General features: G+C 49.3%; 2 protein-coding genes across 3 annotated transcripts in view; one reads left to right on the top strand and one right to left on the bottom strand.

The window, feature by feature from the left end:
* Positions 1–8,787: 8,787 nt before the first annotated feature.
* Positions 8,788–14,225, bottom strand: MRPL35 (mitochondrial ribosomal protein L35; the record flags this gene model as incomplete). The annotated part of the gene is made up of 5 exons (XM_040419961.1): positions 8,788–9,031; positions 11,283–11,427; positions 12,817–12,971; positions 13,044–13,075; positions 14,105–14,225. Coding segments are annotated over 5 exons (642 nt in total), but the record flags the coding sequence as incomplete, so codon positions are not given.
* Positions 14,226–14,376: 151 nt separating this feature from the next.
* POLR1A (RNA polymerase I subunit A) overlaps positions 14,377–15,266 on the top strand; it is a 100,259-nt gene continuing 99,369 nt past the window's right edge. For both annotated transcript variants that reach the window (XM_040419257.1, XM_040419256.1), the window contains exon 1: positions 14,377–14,532. In XM_040419257.1, the coding sequence (XP_040275191.1) occupies positions 14,456–14,532 (77 nt within the window). In that variant the 5' untranslated portion in view covers positions 14,377–14,455. The remainder of the gene's footprint in view (positions 14,533–15,266) is intronic.

Below are 15,266 nucleotides of genomic sequence, written 5' to 3'. Positions count from 1 at the left end.
GTGGTAAAAGCACCCATCTTCCTCAACCCCAAGCCAGGGGCGCCCCCCGCGGACGCCCTGGTGCGTCTCGTTTTCGGTCCTCCCGCAGGACCTCTGGGGCTCCCCCCACAGCTGCCGCTTCGGCCCCTCCCCAGGATAAGCGTAGGAAGCCGTTTTTTTCGGGCGCAGCCCTCCTGGCGCAGGCCGCAGGCTGCCCGCACACCCGCAGCAAAGCAGTCCTCTGCCTGAAGGCGCGCCCCCACCCACCCGGGTGGGGGGCCGGCTCCTCCTTTTCAGGGACGTCTGGATGGCTCACGTCTCCGACGCCTGGGCTCTCGAAATTGTGTCCTCCGGATACAAAATCGAATTTGCGTCCTTCCCTCCAGATCGGTTCTTTCGCTCCCGCCCGCCGCGGGACCCGAAAAAAGCGCGGCTGCGTTCTCCGCGGCTGTTCAAGCCTTACTGGACAGGGGGGTGATTACCCCCGTTCCTCTAGAGGAAAGGTTCCAAGGGTTCTACTCGAACCTCTTTGTAGTTCCCAAGAAGGGAGGTTCGGTGCGGCCCATTTTGGACCTCAAAAAGCTCAACCGTTTTCTCCTCCTTCGACGGTTTCGGATGGAGTCCCTCCGTTCCGCGGTGGCTTCCCTGGAACGGGGAGATTTCATGTCTTCCATCGATATACAGGATGCCTACCTCCATGTTCCGGTAGCCCGGTGTCACCATCGCTTCCTCCGATTCGCCGTGGGGGACCTCCACTTCCAATTTGTCGCCCTTCCCTTTGGGCTGGCAACAGCCCCCCGGGTGTTCACCAAGGTCCTGGCCCCGGTTTTGGCCTTACTCCGTTCCAGGGGTGTTTTTCTGCTACCGTACTTGGACGATATCCTCATCAAGGCTCCGTCCCTTTCTCAAGCGGTTGCCAGCGTGGATCTCACTCTAGAGACTCTGGCGAGGTTCGGTTGGGTCATCAACTTCCCCAAGTCCTCCCTTCCCCCCTCCAGACAACTGGTCTTCCTGGGAATGCTTTTAGACACTGGAGCGGCGGAGGTACGTCTTCCCTCGGAAAAACGACTGACCCTCCGTCGGGCGATTCGGGGTCTCCTTCTCCACCGTCGACCGTCCTTCCGCTTCTGCATGCGGGTCTTGGGGCAGATGGTTGCCTGCTTCGAGGCGGTCCCATTTGCGCAGTTTCACTCCCGCCCTCTCCAACGGGCGATCCTCTCCTCCTGGGACAAATCGCCTGGAGTCTCTGGATCATCCCTTCCATCTATCGCCTCCGGTGCGGTCATCTCTCCGCTGGTGGTTACAGTCCCCTCTTCTGGGCAGGTCCTTTCTGCCGCTCAACTGGTTGGTGGTTACAACCGATGCCAGTCTCTTGGGCTGGGGAGGCGTCTTTCCTCCCCGATCCGTCCAGGGCATTTGGTCTCCATTGGAGTCCAGACTCTCGATCAATGTCCTGGAGCTGAGAGCGGCCCTTCTGTCTCTGCGACACTGGACTCATCTGTTGAAGGGTCATCCAGTTCGTGTGCAATCGGACAATGCCACGGCCGTGGCGTACATAAACCACCAAGGGGGCACTCGCAGCACTGCTGCAATGCGGGAGGTCACCAGCATTCTCCGTTGGGCGGAAGCCCACGTCCCGGCCCTATCTGCAATTTTTATTCCAGGGGTGGACAATTGTGCGGCGGACTTCCTCAGTCGCACCACCGTCGACCCCGGCGAGTGGTCCCTTCATCCGGAGGTATTCGAGGCCATTTGCCTTCGTTGGGGCATACCGGACGTGGACCTCATGGCCTCCAAATTCAATCACAAGGTCCCCGCTTATCTGTCCAGGGCCAGGGATCCGGGAGCTTGCGGAGCCGACGCCCTCGTTCTTCCTTGGCGAGGCTTCGCGCGTCCATACATATTCCCTCCCATCCCACTCCTACCCAAGGTCCTTCGGAAGATCGCGGCGGAAGGCGTCTCGGTGATTCTGGTCGCTCCGGACTGGCCCCGCCTGTCTTGGTATGCCGACCTCATGCTGCTCCTGGCAGACGCGCCTAGGGAAGATCTTCTCTCTCAGGGACCGATCTTCCACCCGCGTTTAAGGTCCCTACGTTTGACGGCGTGGTTGTTGAGACCACCGTCCTGACACGTAGGGGTTTTTCTGCGGACGTCGTCCGCACCATGATCCGCGCCCGTAAGCCGTCCTCTTCTAGGATCTATTATAGGACCTGGAGGACCTATTTGGGGTTCTGTGCCGATCTGGGGATTCCTCCGCTCCGCTTTTCTCTCCCCACCGTTTTGTCCTTCCTGCAGAGCGGACTTGCCCAAGGTCTGGGCCTTAGTTCTTTGAAGGGTCAGGTGTCTGCGCTGTCCATTTTGTTTCAGCGCCCACTGGCCCCCCTTGGTCCTGTCAAGACCTTCCTTCAGGGCGTGGCTCACGCGGTTCCCCCGTACCGCCCTGGGACCTGAACCTGGTTCTCTCAGTGCTCCAGGCTTCTCCTTTCGAGCCTCTGCGGACGGTTTCCTTGCGTCTTCTGTCCGTTCCTTGTAGCCGTCACCTCTCTTCGGAGGGTGTCCGAATTGGCTGCACTCTCCTGTCTGGAACCTTTCCTAGTGTTCCACCAGGACAAGGTGGTTCTTCGTCCGGTCCCTTCCTTCCTTCCTAAGGAGGTCTCCGCCTTTCATCTGAACGAGGACATCGTTCTCCCCTCTTTGTGTCCTTCCCCTTCCCACCCCCGGGAGAGGAAGCTTCATCGCCTGGACGTTGTCAGGGCGCTCAAGGTTTACCTGGAGGTAACCAGCTCTTTCAGGCGTACTGACTCGCTCTTTGTGGTTCCGGAGGGGTCGCGCAGAGGGATGGCGGCGTCCAAAGTTGCTATCGCCCGTTTTGTCAAGATGGCTGTTACTGAGGCTTATCTCGCCAAGGGCAAGGTTCCGCCCCTTGGTGTTACCGCTCACTCCACCAGAGCGGTCGGGGCTTCCTGGGCTCAGAGGAATCGGGCTTCTACGGAGCAGATTTGCAAGGCGGCCACTTGGTCCTCCTTGCACACCTTCACCAAGTTCTACAGGGTGCATACTCATGCGTCGGCTGACGCTGCTTTAGGCCGTCTGGTGTTGCAGGCGGCAGTTGATTGATGCCTCTGGGTGTTGGTCTAATTTGTTCTGGTCCCTCCCTTCTGGGACTGCTATGGAACGTCCCATGGTTTCCTGTGTCCCCCAAGGAATATGGGCGAGAAAAGGAGACTTTTGTATTACTTACCAGTAAAGTCTCTTTCTCGCTCTTCCTTGGGGGACACAGCACCCGCCCTTCATTTGGGTTTACAGTTGTGGTTCCGGCTTGGTTGCCCCCGTTGGGGCTCGACAGTTCTTTTTCCGGTTGGTGGTTATCTTTCACTACTTGGACACGCAACTGGCAATCTCTCTCTCCAGGCTGAAGGGTATAGCTGATGGAGGAGGGGCTTACAGCTTTCACTTAGTGTCACGCCTCCTAGGGAGCAGAGCTATACCCATGGTTTCCTGTGTCCCCCAAGGAAGAGCGAGAAAGAGACTTTACTGGTAAGTAATACAAAAGTCTCCTTTTTCACCCAGGCAGCCCCCCTGACTTGAGCATCGGAACATCTCATTCTCCGATGCTCTCCTTTGCCCTGCACTAAATCGCGCAGGGCAAGGTCTTTTGTTTATCATAACACACTGCCGGGCGGAAGCTTCCGCCCGGCAGTGTGTTCGGTGACGTCACCGGCTCTGATTGGTGGGCTTTAGTGCTGCTCTAGCCGTTTTACTGGCTAGGGCAGCGCTAAATCCCGCCTATCAGTGCCGGTGACGTCACCGGGCTTCCTGGAGAGCCCCAGAACATCACCGGATCTCCAAAAAATGCCTTTGCCCTGCGCGATTTAGTGCAGGACAAAGGAGAGCATCAGACCATGAACTGCTCCGATGCTCATGTCAGGGGGGCTGCCGGGGTGAAAATGGGGATATGTCCGGGTTCAGCTCTGAACTCAGACAACCCCTTTAAGGTTTGCTTTACTGTCTTTAAAGGTTGTGTGCATATGCAAATAAACCTGTTCTTTTTGTTTCCATAACCATCAGTTCCATTTTTCCTTTAAAACTGTGTACTACGAAAGTAGATTTTTTTTTATTTTATTAGTTATACTGTATTGTGTTACCATTTATTTAAATAATTTGTTTTCCAGCCGTCAAATATCCTATTTTAACGTGTTCTACCATAATGTAAATATAAATGTTGTGTGTTTTTTTTTTTTCCCGGTTAGGTGCAGCGTAAGATGAAGAGGACAGAGGTGTACCCAGACAGCGAGTAGAGGAGCTTCAGGTCCTTAACGGAGTCCAACTACCTGTCACCAAAAACATCTGGAACAATAAAAAGGCGCTCCAATCTGTGTTCAACATCAGAAACAGAGTCATCTTCCTTTTTTATTTATTTTTTGTGTTTTCTCCTCTGAAATCCACCATTTCATCACATTTATATATATATATTTTTTTTTTTTACTATATAAGTCAAAATTAGGAAACTGGCTGAGAAAAGCCAGAGTGTGGTATCCAGCATGGAGAAAGTTCAATCCCCTGTGAAGAAAGGCGGTATGGCATGAGGAAGGCGGTATCTTTATAACATAATGGTCTCTCTCTGGAAGATTAAATCACTGGAAGATGAAAGTTACGTCATGTCTGCAGCATGTGTCCTGTGGACATTTTATCTAGAAGAAGGCAATCTCTTCTGTTTCAGCAGTTTCTGCCCCCTCAGAAATATGCCCAGCTGTGCCCCCTCAGAGCTATGGCCAGGATTGTATAGAGTACTGAATATAATGAACCGCCACCCTTCACCTGGGCACAAGCAGGAAGCAGTACAGGTAGAATCAAAATACATTTATTTCCTATAAACCTCAACAGCAAAAAGTATTCAATTAAAAAGATGTACAATAAAATAATACATTTGCTGGATCCACCCTTTCATTGGGGGAGGAAACCCCTGTTACTATAGTGCCACGTAAATGGGAGTATAAATAGAAATAAACACGTGGGACGCCAAACACGGTGACGTCATACCCACATGGGACGCCAAACGAGAAGACTCGGACGCTAAACAAGCAGACAAACTGTAATGAAGATTTTATCTGCATTTGCCGTACAATAACCATAAAAGTCCGCCATGTGTGTGACCGTAGAGTGGCGATATCATCAGCAAAACAAGGACAGCCACCACATCACAGCTGCTATATATATAGGATTTACCTGCTCGCTGGAGAAATACTCCACCAATTAACATCTAGAGTGCTAATGACAAGAGAATAGCACTACATGGTGGAGGCAATGGCCGAACGTCCACCCATCCTGCACTTTATATATGCTTTGATTTTTTATTCCTATATTATATACGCTTACTTTATATTGATTTATGTATTGAGATCTTATTTCTATTTAGGCCCCTTTCACACGGGCGAGTATTCCGCGCGGATGCGATGCGGGAGGTGAACGCATTGCACCCGCACTGAATCCTGACCCATTCATTTCTATGGGGCTGTTCACATGAGCGGTGATTTTCACGCATCACTTGTGAGTTGCGTGAAAATCCCAGCATGCTCTATATTCTGCGTTTTTCACGCAATGCAGGCCCCATAGAAGTGAATGGGGTTGTGTGAAAATCGCAAGCAAGTGCGGATGCGGTGCAATTTTCACGCACGGTTGCTAGGAGACGATGGGGACCCGATCATTATTATTTCCCCTTATAACATGGTTATAAGGTAAAATTATAGCATTCTGAATACAGAATGCATAGTACAATAGGGCTGGAGGGGTTAAAAAAAAAATATATATAATTTAACTCACCTTAGTCCACTTGATCGCGCAGCCGGCATCTCTTCTGTCTCCTTGACTGAACAGGACCTGTGGTGATGTCACTCTGGTCATCACATGATCTTTTACCATGGTGATGGATCATGTGATGACCGGAGTGATGTCACCACAGGTCCTTGACCTATAATGAATGCTCACCACAGGTCCTGTTCAGTAAAGGAGACGGCGGGCATCGCGATCAAGTGGACTAAGGTGAGTTAATTTTTTTTTTTTTTTTTTTTTTTAACCCCTCCAGCACTATTGTACTATGCATTCTGTATTCAGAATGCTATTATGTTCCCTTATAACCATGTTATAAGGGGAAATAATACAATCTACAGAACACCGATCCCAAGCCCAAACATCTGTGAAGAAGTTCGGGTACCAAACATGCGCGATTTTTCTCACGCGAGTGCAAAACGCATTACAATGTTTTGCACTCACGCGGAAAAATTGCGGGTGTTCCTGCAACGCCCGTCTGAAAGAGGCCTTATACTCCCATTTACGTGGCACTATGGTAACGGGGGTTTCCTCCCCCAATGAAAGGGTGGATCCAGCAAATGTATTATTTTATTGTACATCTTTTTAACTGAATACTTTTTGTGGTTGATGTTTATAGGAAATAAATGTATTTTGATTCTACCTGTACTGCTTCCTGCTTGTGCCCAGGTGAAGGCTGGCGGTTCATTATATTCAGCACTCTATACCTAGCCTTTTCTGATTGGATGAATCAGCCGAACCTAGAGCACCTGTACATTGTATTAGTCAGGTGAGCCACCAGTCCTCTACTTTATGGCCAGGATTGTGCCTCCACGGAAATATGCCCAGCTGTGCCCCTTCAGAAATATGGCCTGCCAGAATACTATACCCACGCGCGGTGTGATGTGTGTGGCCGACAGGAGTATATAGCTGCAGAAATATGCCCAGCTATGCCATCTTAGAGCTATGTCCAGGATTGTGCCCCCTCAGAGGTATGGCCAGGATTGTGCCCCCACAGAAATATGGCCTGCCAGAATACTATACCTTAGCACAGAGGTGCACAACCGGGGGCCACATGCGGCCCTTGATACCATTCTGTGTGGCCCCCAACCATCTGGTAACAGACATGTATGCCTATGTCTTGTGGCTGCTCACAAGTATTTCTCCCATTAGATGGGAGTCCTGGAAGTGTAACCAGACATTAATGGTATATAATGTGTGTTCAATATGCCATAAGTACAATATTTCAGTTGTTAATACACATTTAAATTTTAATTTCGGCCCTCATCATTGGTTAAGTCTGGCAATGTGGCCCCCAACCAAGAAACGTTGTGCACCCCTGGCAGAATGCGCGCAGTGTGTCCCGGACGGTTTTGCGCATTAAGTGGGCGCGCTTCTCCCACTGCGCTGCTATAATTTTTCCTTACCAGTGGCTCTGCGCTCGCACACCCTCCTCCAGCTGATTCCGGTGCGGCCGCGTCACTTCCGGGTATAGCATTCTGGCAGAACACCGCCACAGTATCAATGGAGGCGGGGCATATGGATATCATAGCAACCAATCAGCGTCCGCCTTTCATTTACCAACTTAAAGGGGAAGACTTTGGTTGCTATGAGCAACAAGGGCATTTTCCCTCAATTCCGATGCTATGTAGTCTTGTTTACTAAAAGGGTGCGATTAGAGAAAACATTACAATAACAAAAAAAATATTTGACCCCCCCCCCCTTTTTTTTTTCTTGGTTATTAAAAAAATAATTAAAGCCCCATTTTGACTGAAAAAAAGACACAAAAAGTTACAGGACCAAACGGAAAAAAGTTATGACTTTCAAATACACATGTACAAAAAAAAAAGTTACAAAATGTGCCCGGTCATGAAGTGGTTAAAGACCACCCTACAGTCTAAGCAGTTCGGAGTATCTCCTTGTGTACTCTTATGGTTGAGCCCCCCCCCAAGTAGATGTAGTAGGGGTATTCCAGGATTTTACTACTGGTGGCCTGTCCTCAGGATGTACCATCAATATCTGACAGTCAGGGGCCCAGCGCCCCCACTAATCAGCTGTTTCCAGAACTACACAGCGCCATCCATTGTGTAGTGGACAGAGCTTGTTACTGCACCATTGACGTTAAAGGGGTATTCCACATGCTAGGGGATAACTATTAGACCAGTCAGGCGTGCGGCCGCTCCATTCACTTCTATGGTAGCTCTGGAGATGATGGAGCACTGTACTAGGCTATCTCAGGAACTCCCATAGAAAAGAATGGAGAGGCCACGCCGCAACCAGCCGCTCCCTTCATTTTAGGGGGCTGCAAGGGATACAGGGCCTGCGTTCTCATGATCTGTGACGGTCCCAGAGGTAGGGCCCCCACTGATCTAATAGTTATCCCCTATCCTGCGGATAGAGGAGAATTTGTAACAACCAGAATACCCCTTTAATTGGAGAAGTGCTGCAGTAACCAGCTCCGTCCACTACACACTGGGTGGCGCTGTCTTGTTCCAGTGCAGGACCCACTGCAGAACAGCTGATCGGTGGCGGTACAGAGTCCTGAGGATAGGCCATCAACAGTAAAATCCTGGACAACCCCTTTAATGACATCTTGTTTCCTCTTGGGCCCCATTCACACGGTTAAGATCTGATGGATTTCAGTGCGGAGTCCTTGCCAAATTGCTCATCCCAAATCCGATGTATGTGAATGCGATCGGTCATCTATACTGGAGGGGCGTGGTCTGACTCCTGGCACGCCCACCAACTGTGCTCCTGAACAACACAGCGCCACACATTGGGTAGTGGCCATGAATGGTTCTGCGGTAGGACCTGTACCAATCCCGGGGACTCCAGCGGTGGTGAAACTACAACTCCCAGCATGCTCTGTCCACATCTATAGGAGTTCTGAGAACCAGTCGAGCAAGAGTGCATGCTGGGAGTCGTAGTCTCACCACAGTTGGAGTGATCTCTGACCAATCATCAATATTACAGTTCCGGGAAGTGAAAAGCACAGACGATGACTCCGCTTAGACGTACTTTATTACACTGCACAGTAAGGGGCGCACATGGTGGGGGGCTACACTCTGAGGTTGGTGCGGTCGTGGTATTTCTGGTAGGGGTCGTCGGGGTACCAGTTCCTCCTCTTCCAGAAGGAGGTGGTCATCTTGTCCAGCAGTTTGGTCTGGGTTTTGTTACAGAAGACGATTTCTCGGAGTCGCTTCTTCCTGGCCGCCGTCTTCTTCCACAGCTTCTTCTTATAACCAGCCTGGAGATGGACAGCAAAACAAGGTGGGCTCCTAACTTCCATAATGTTAGAGGGCCACACACTACAATGATGGGAGTGATTATACTACTATACATGTATCATCCTGTCAGTAAAGGGGTTTTCTGGGAGTTCAAACCTCAGGATAAGTCAATATCGGATCGGTGGGGGGTCCGACTCCTGGCCACAGTGCTCCGGCCTCTTGACATCACGTTCACCGGTCATGTGGCCTGGGCTGCAGTACCAAGCACCGCCACTAAACAATGTACGGCACTGTTCTTGGTAAGCACACTTGTGTGCCCTAGCTTCTTCAAACAACTGATCAGACCCCCACCGGTTAATATTGATGGCCAATATTTCTGATAGGTCATCAATATCTGAACTCCTTTAAATGCTTCCATCCAATAGGGATCATAGTCTTTACTATCAAAACATTAAAGGCTATGTCCACCTTCAGCACCTCTTCTTTTTTTTTTTTTTTTTTAATAGATCATAAATACAAAAATGAACAATTGGTCTTAAAAAAAATAAAAAAAAATAAAAATCTACTGTTCTCTGTGTGCAGCTCCTATACAGTCCCATGTGTCTCCATGGTTACAGATAACCTACAAAGTCTGTACTGTAGGCCTCCAACACGTCCTTCCATTTGTCCCTACTTTAGAGAGCTGCAGGACTACAGAGATTGTTTGTAGTCTGTTACCATGGAGACACATTAGACTATAAAGAAGCTGTAGACACAAAACGGTAGGACATTTTTAATTAATTCCCATTACAAAATTGCTTCATTTTTGCAGACGCGTTTAGAGCTTTTAAAGGGGGAAGTCAAACTTTTACGCAAAGCACGGAAAGGGGGCGCTCTGCTTTCTCAGCATGCGGAGTGCGGTACTGCTACATCTTCTGGGCTTTCGGTAAAAGTTTAAGGCCTCTTGCACACGACCGTATGTATTTTGCGGTCCGCAAAAAACGGATTTGCTAAAAATACGAATGACGTCTGTGTGCATTCCGTATTTTGCAGAACGGAACAGCTGGCCCTTCATAGAACAGTCCTATCCTTGTCCGTAATGCGGACAATAATAGGACATGTTCTATTTTTTTGCGGAATGGAAATACGGACATATGGAAATGGAATGCACACGGAGTAACTTCCGTTTTTTTTTGCGGACCCCTTAAAATGAATGGTTCGGTATATGGTCCGCAAAAAAAAAAAAAAAAACGGAACGGACACGAAAAGAAAATACGTTCTAGGCCTAAAGGGGTCACCAACCAGTTGTTATGTAATTGCAACTCTTAAGTATGCACACTTGCTCAAGTGTCCTCTGAATTCCTATAGAATGGAGCATGCTGGGAGTTGTAGTTTCACAACAGCTGGAGTGCTGGAGGTTGCTGAACCAGGCCCTATTTGTTCGCATAGTTACAGATCATCCAATGATCAGTTGGAACCCAGCAATAAGTGTCCGGCTCCCCTGCAGCGCCCCCACAGGGGAGATGATGCATTACACAGTGACTATTAGGCCTCCTGTACCAACCGTTTTTTTTTCCGTTTTTTGCATTCCGTATACGGCCCGCATATGGAACTATTCATTTTAATGGTTCCACAAAAAAAACGGAATGTACTCTATGCATTCCATTTTCGGATTTCCGTTCCGTTGAAAGATATATAAAAAAAAAAAAAAACACAGAATGTACTCCGTATGTCTTCCGTATCCGTTCCGTTTTTGCGGAACCATCTATTGAAAATTTTATGCTCAGCCCAATTTTTTTTTATGTACGGTAATTATACAGTATACGCCATACGGAACGGAGACAAAAAAACGGAACAACGTATCCGTGAAAAATGGACCGCAAAACACTGAAAAAGCCATACGGTGGTGTGGAAGAGTGGGCCGTCTGTGTAATGAGTAGATGCGTCAGGTCCTCCAGAGAGATCTCTTTGTAGACACTCAGAGATGGAGGTCTGTGAAGGCTAACCTCCGGCACTCCAGGTGTGGGAAAACTACGACTCCCAAGATGTACACTTGCTTGGCTGTTCTCCGAGCTCCATAGAAATGAATGCTGGGAGTTGTAGTTTGACCACAGCTGGAGTGCCTCGAGGTTAGCCATCACTGCTCTAGGTGCAGGACATAGATATACACCCTCCAGCTGCTGTGGAACTACAACTCCCAGCATGCAAGCTTGCAACACCGTTCTTGCTGGGACTTGTAGTTCCACAACAGCTGGAGTTTGGGAGGGGGATGTAGACTTCCACGTCTCTTACCTTTCTCCGGATCCACAGGCCGCAGTGCAGGCGCATAAAGCGCTGGGTTACAGACCGCACAGTCTTGCGCTTCCCCTTCTGGAGGCTTATATACGTGACCGTCCTCGAAGGCTGCTGAAGGAGGCTGGGAAGCAACGGAGTCACGCTAAGGAGGCAAAAAAACGGACAACTTTCTAATCTGCTTTACGGCCCGATTTCTCACCATGTTCAAAATATGTGTTTGCTGTCAGTGAATAATTATACTTCTTTACATCCAGAGGCTACAATAGCTGCACATGCCTAGTGGTGCTCTGTGCTGAGAAGTGGATACAACGGTACTGCGGCACTACAACTCCCAGCATGCATACCTGCTCTTCTAAGAACTCACATAGAAATGAATGGAGCATGCTGGGAGTTGTAGTTTCACAACAGCTGGGGTGCCGGAGGTTGCCGACCCCTGGCCTAGACAATGCTCATTAGCAGCTGGTTTGTTACAATGTATCAGTCTGGGGTCCACAGCATTGTCTAGACTGGATACCAGGACCAGCTATGTACTGGTTTACTGCCTGTGAATGGAAACGAGTGTGTTTTCATTCACTGACTGCAAGCAGAGATTTTGAAGGCGAGGAATTGATACATAAGGAATGGGAATGCATGAAACATTAGGAATGCGTTGATTCACATGTAAGCGTTCCACGGACATAATGCGTTCCCCATTCATTTTATTGTGTGTATTCGCACTTCCGTGTTGTACCGCGGTCCGTGTTTTTTTAGCAAGGATGCATGCTCTATTTTGTCCCACATGCCCATTATAGCCTATGGGTCCGTGAAAACCACATATGTAACACGTCATCCACGTTTCACAGATCATTAGGAAGAGATCCTTTGAAAATTAAATTTTTCAGCTGCACAGTGTCTGCGAAACACGGATGACACACAGACAGCAAAAAAACAGACACACGGATTCTTCACGGAGGCAGCACTGACGACTTTTTCACGGATTTGAGCACGAACGCAGGCGTGGGAACGAGGCTTAAGGGCTCATGCACACGGCCATATGTATTTTTGCAGTCTGCAAAACAAACGGATGACATCTGTGTGACGTCCGTGTTACATCCGTTTTTTTTTTTTTTTTGCGGATCTATTGTAACAACGCCTGTCCTTGCCTGCAAAATGGACACGTTCCACTTTTTTACGAATCGGACTTACCGATATGGAATGCATACGGAGTGATTTCCGTTTTTTTTTGGCGGCCCCATTGAAATGAATGGCTCCGTATATGGGCCGCAAAAAACAAGGACCAAAAATACGTTTGTGTGCGTGAGCCCTAAGGGTCCATTCACATGTCCGTGTGTGTTTTGCGGATCCGCGGATCTGCAAAACACGTACACCGGCAATGTGCGTTCTGCAGGAGGAGGGTTTGTCATACCCCCCCCCCAAAAAAAGTGGACAACCCCTTTAAGCCGAGTATTCCTAGCAACCAGACTCTCAGGGGAGGCTGTGGCTGACATGTAGGCGGAGACCCTCTTTAACGCCATACGACATGGACACTTACCTGCCGAGAATGGAGCCGCCCTGGGTGGGGGCGAGCCTATGCGACGCTGGAAGAAGAAGGACGGATCTGGTGAGGGGGGCGCACAACGCAGAAAAACGTCGCACATCGCTGGACGCGCAGGGATTCGCCAGCGGCCGGACGAGAGCTGGGGACAGAAACACAACAGAGTCTTATAAGGCGGCCATGTTGGCCCATCCGAAGAGGACATGACTACGAGGAGCACCTACCTGCAGATGGAGGGAAGGTTTTTGGCCATTGTCTGCAAAAAAAAACAGAAGAGAAAAGTCAAAAAGACAAGAACGCTGCAAAACGACGCATTTTTATTTGCCTAATAGGCAGATCTGACAGGTGCCGCTGGAGCTTTCCCTTAAAGGGCATCTGTCAGCAGTTTTGTCCCTATGACACCGGCTGACCTGTTACATGTGCGCTCGGCAGCTGAAGGCATCTGTGTTGGTCCCATGTTCATATGAGAAAAATGAAGTTTTAAGATATGCAAATGAGCCTCTAGGAGCAACGGGGGCGTCGCCATTACACCTAGAGGCTCTGCTCTCTCTGCAACTGCCCTATTTAAGGGGTAGTCCAGCTATAGGGGATAATTATTAGGCCGCATCCTCCATCAATCATGAGAATGGGGGCCCTGTGACATGCTCGACCAGCCACCAAGGTGCGGGGCCCCCACCAATAGGGGGATAACTTCTTATCAATCGGAATAACCCTTTAATAACAAAAACAGAACAGGACTCGCAGCGATCAGCAAAATGAAGGGGCCGCAGTACTGTGAGGGCCCGGAGCTGCATTCAAAATTCTGCAGGCTTCAGAGCTGTAATCTCGCTCTCCTCGCTGGTTCAGCGTCTGCACCGAGCTTGGGAAGTGTGGGCTCTGCACAGTAAGCCCCAGGTTGTCATGGACAACAAGCTTGCTGACGGTTTCCATTTCCATCCAGCAATACAGTCTGCAGAACAAGGTGAACGTAGTCACACATAACGGTAAAATGGTGGACAATCCCTTTAAGCAACTACAGGTGCCAGAAAGGGACATACAGCGAAACGCCACTAGCTCCAGATACAGGGGTAGTACTACAAGTCCCAGAGATACAATCCCATTCAGATCCATAGATGCCAGGCTCCCTGATCTTGGTTGAGGGTAATAAGGGTTTGCCCTCTAACAGAGGTGATGTACCCCAATCACCCCCACAAATGTAATGGTCTCGTCCTTACAACCCAAAACATAAACCTAGCACACTCTGCTCCCCCAAGCCCAACCGCCACCCTCCAGTACCCCCCTCTACCTGAGCAGTGGACCCGTCCTGAGACAGGCAGCCCGCAGCGACCCACAGGGCAGCGCCATGTTGACAGAGCCTCAGCTACCGGACTGTACCAATGGGAAGAGAGAGGGGGCGTTTTATGACATACACATACGCCTCATCCTGTAACCTAGCTTCTTAGTATAAAATAATATTGAAATATACGTCTGTTATACCCATATAATGTAGAACAGTCAAACCGACTGCTGTGAGTGTCAGGTCATATTCCCCAGTCGCTTCCCCTGTCCAGGCTGCACAGTGGAAGACTCCGCTTCCGGGTCCTACACGTGTGTGGAGCAGTGAGGCGGCTTGGCCGGAGAGCTAGCACTCAGCACCATGCTGTTCTCCAAGGATGTGCCATGGCGGCGCCTGCAGCGCATCTCATTCGCCGTTTACTCTTCAGAGGAGATCAGGTAACGGCTGTTCTGTCTGTTACAGGGGTGTGTTATACTGCCGAGCCCATGGTGCAGTCACTGTGTACATACATACTGATCCTGAGTTACATCCTGTATTATACTCCAGAGCTGCACTCACTATTCTGCTGGTGCAGTCACTGTGTACATACATACTGATCCTGAGTTACATCCTGTATTATTCTCCAGAGCTGCACTCACTATTCTGCTGGTGGAGTCACTGTGTACATACATTACATTACTTATCCTGTACTGATCCTGAGTTACATCCTGTATTATACTCCAGAGCTGCACTCACTATTCTGCTGGTGCAGTCACTGTGTACATACATTACATATCCTGTACTGATCCTGAGTTACATCATGTATTATACTCCAGAGCTGCACTCACTATTCTGCTGGTGCAGTCACTGTGTACATACATACTGATCCTGAGTTACATCCTGTATTATACTCCAGAGCTGCACTCACTATTCTGCTGGTGCAGTCACTGTGTACATACATTACATATCCTGTACTGATCCTGAGTTACATCATGTATTATACTCCAGAGCTGCACTCACTATTCTGCTGGTGCAGTCACTGTGTACATACATTACTTATCCTGTACTGATCCTGAGTTACATCCTGTATTATACTCCAGAGCTGCACTCACTATTCTGCTGGTGCAGTCACTGTGTACATACATACTGATCCTGAGTTACATCCTGTATTATACTCCAGAGCTGCACTCAC

The sequence above is a fragment of the Bufo bufo genome, chromosome 2 (assembly GCF_905171765.1).
Source record: "Bufo bufo chromosome 2, aBufBuf1.1, whole genome shotgun sequence".
In the NCBI taxonomy this organism is placed as follows: domain Eukaryota; kingdom Metazoa; phylum Chordata; class Amphibia; order Anura; family Bufonidae; genus Bufo; species Bufo bufo.
Note: the sequence above shows the minus strand (reverse complement) of the source record. Positions and strands in the feature narration are given on the sequence as shown.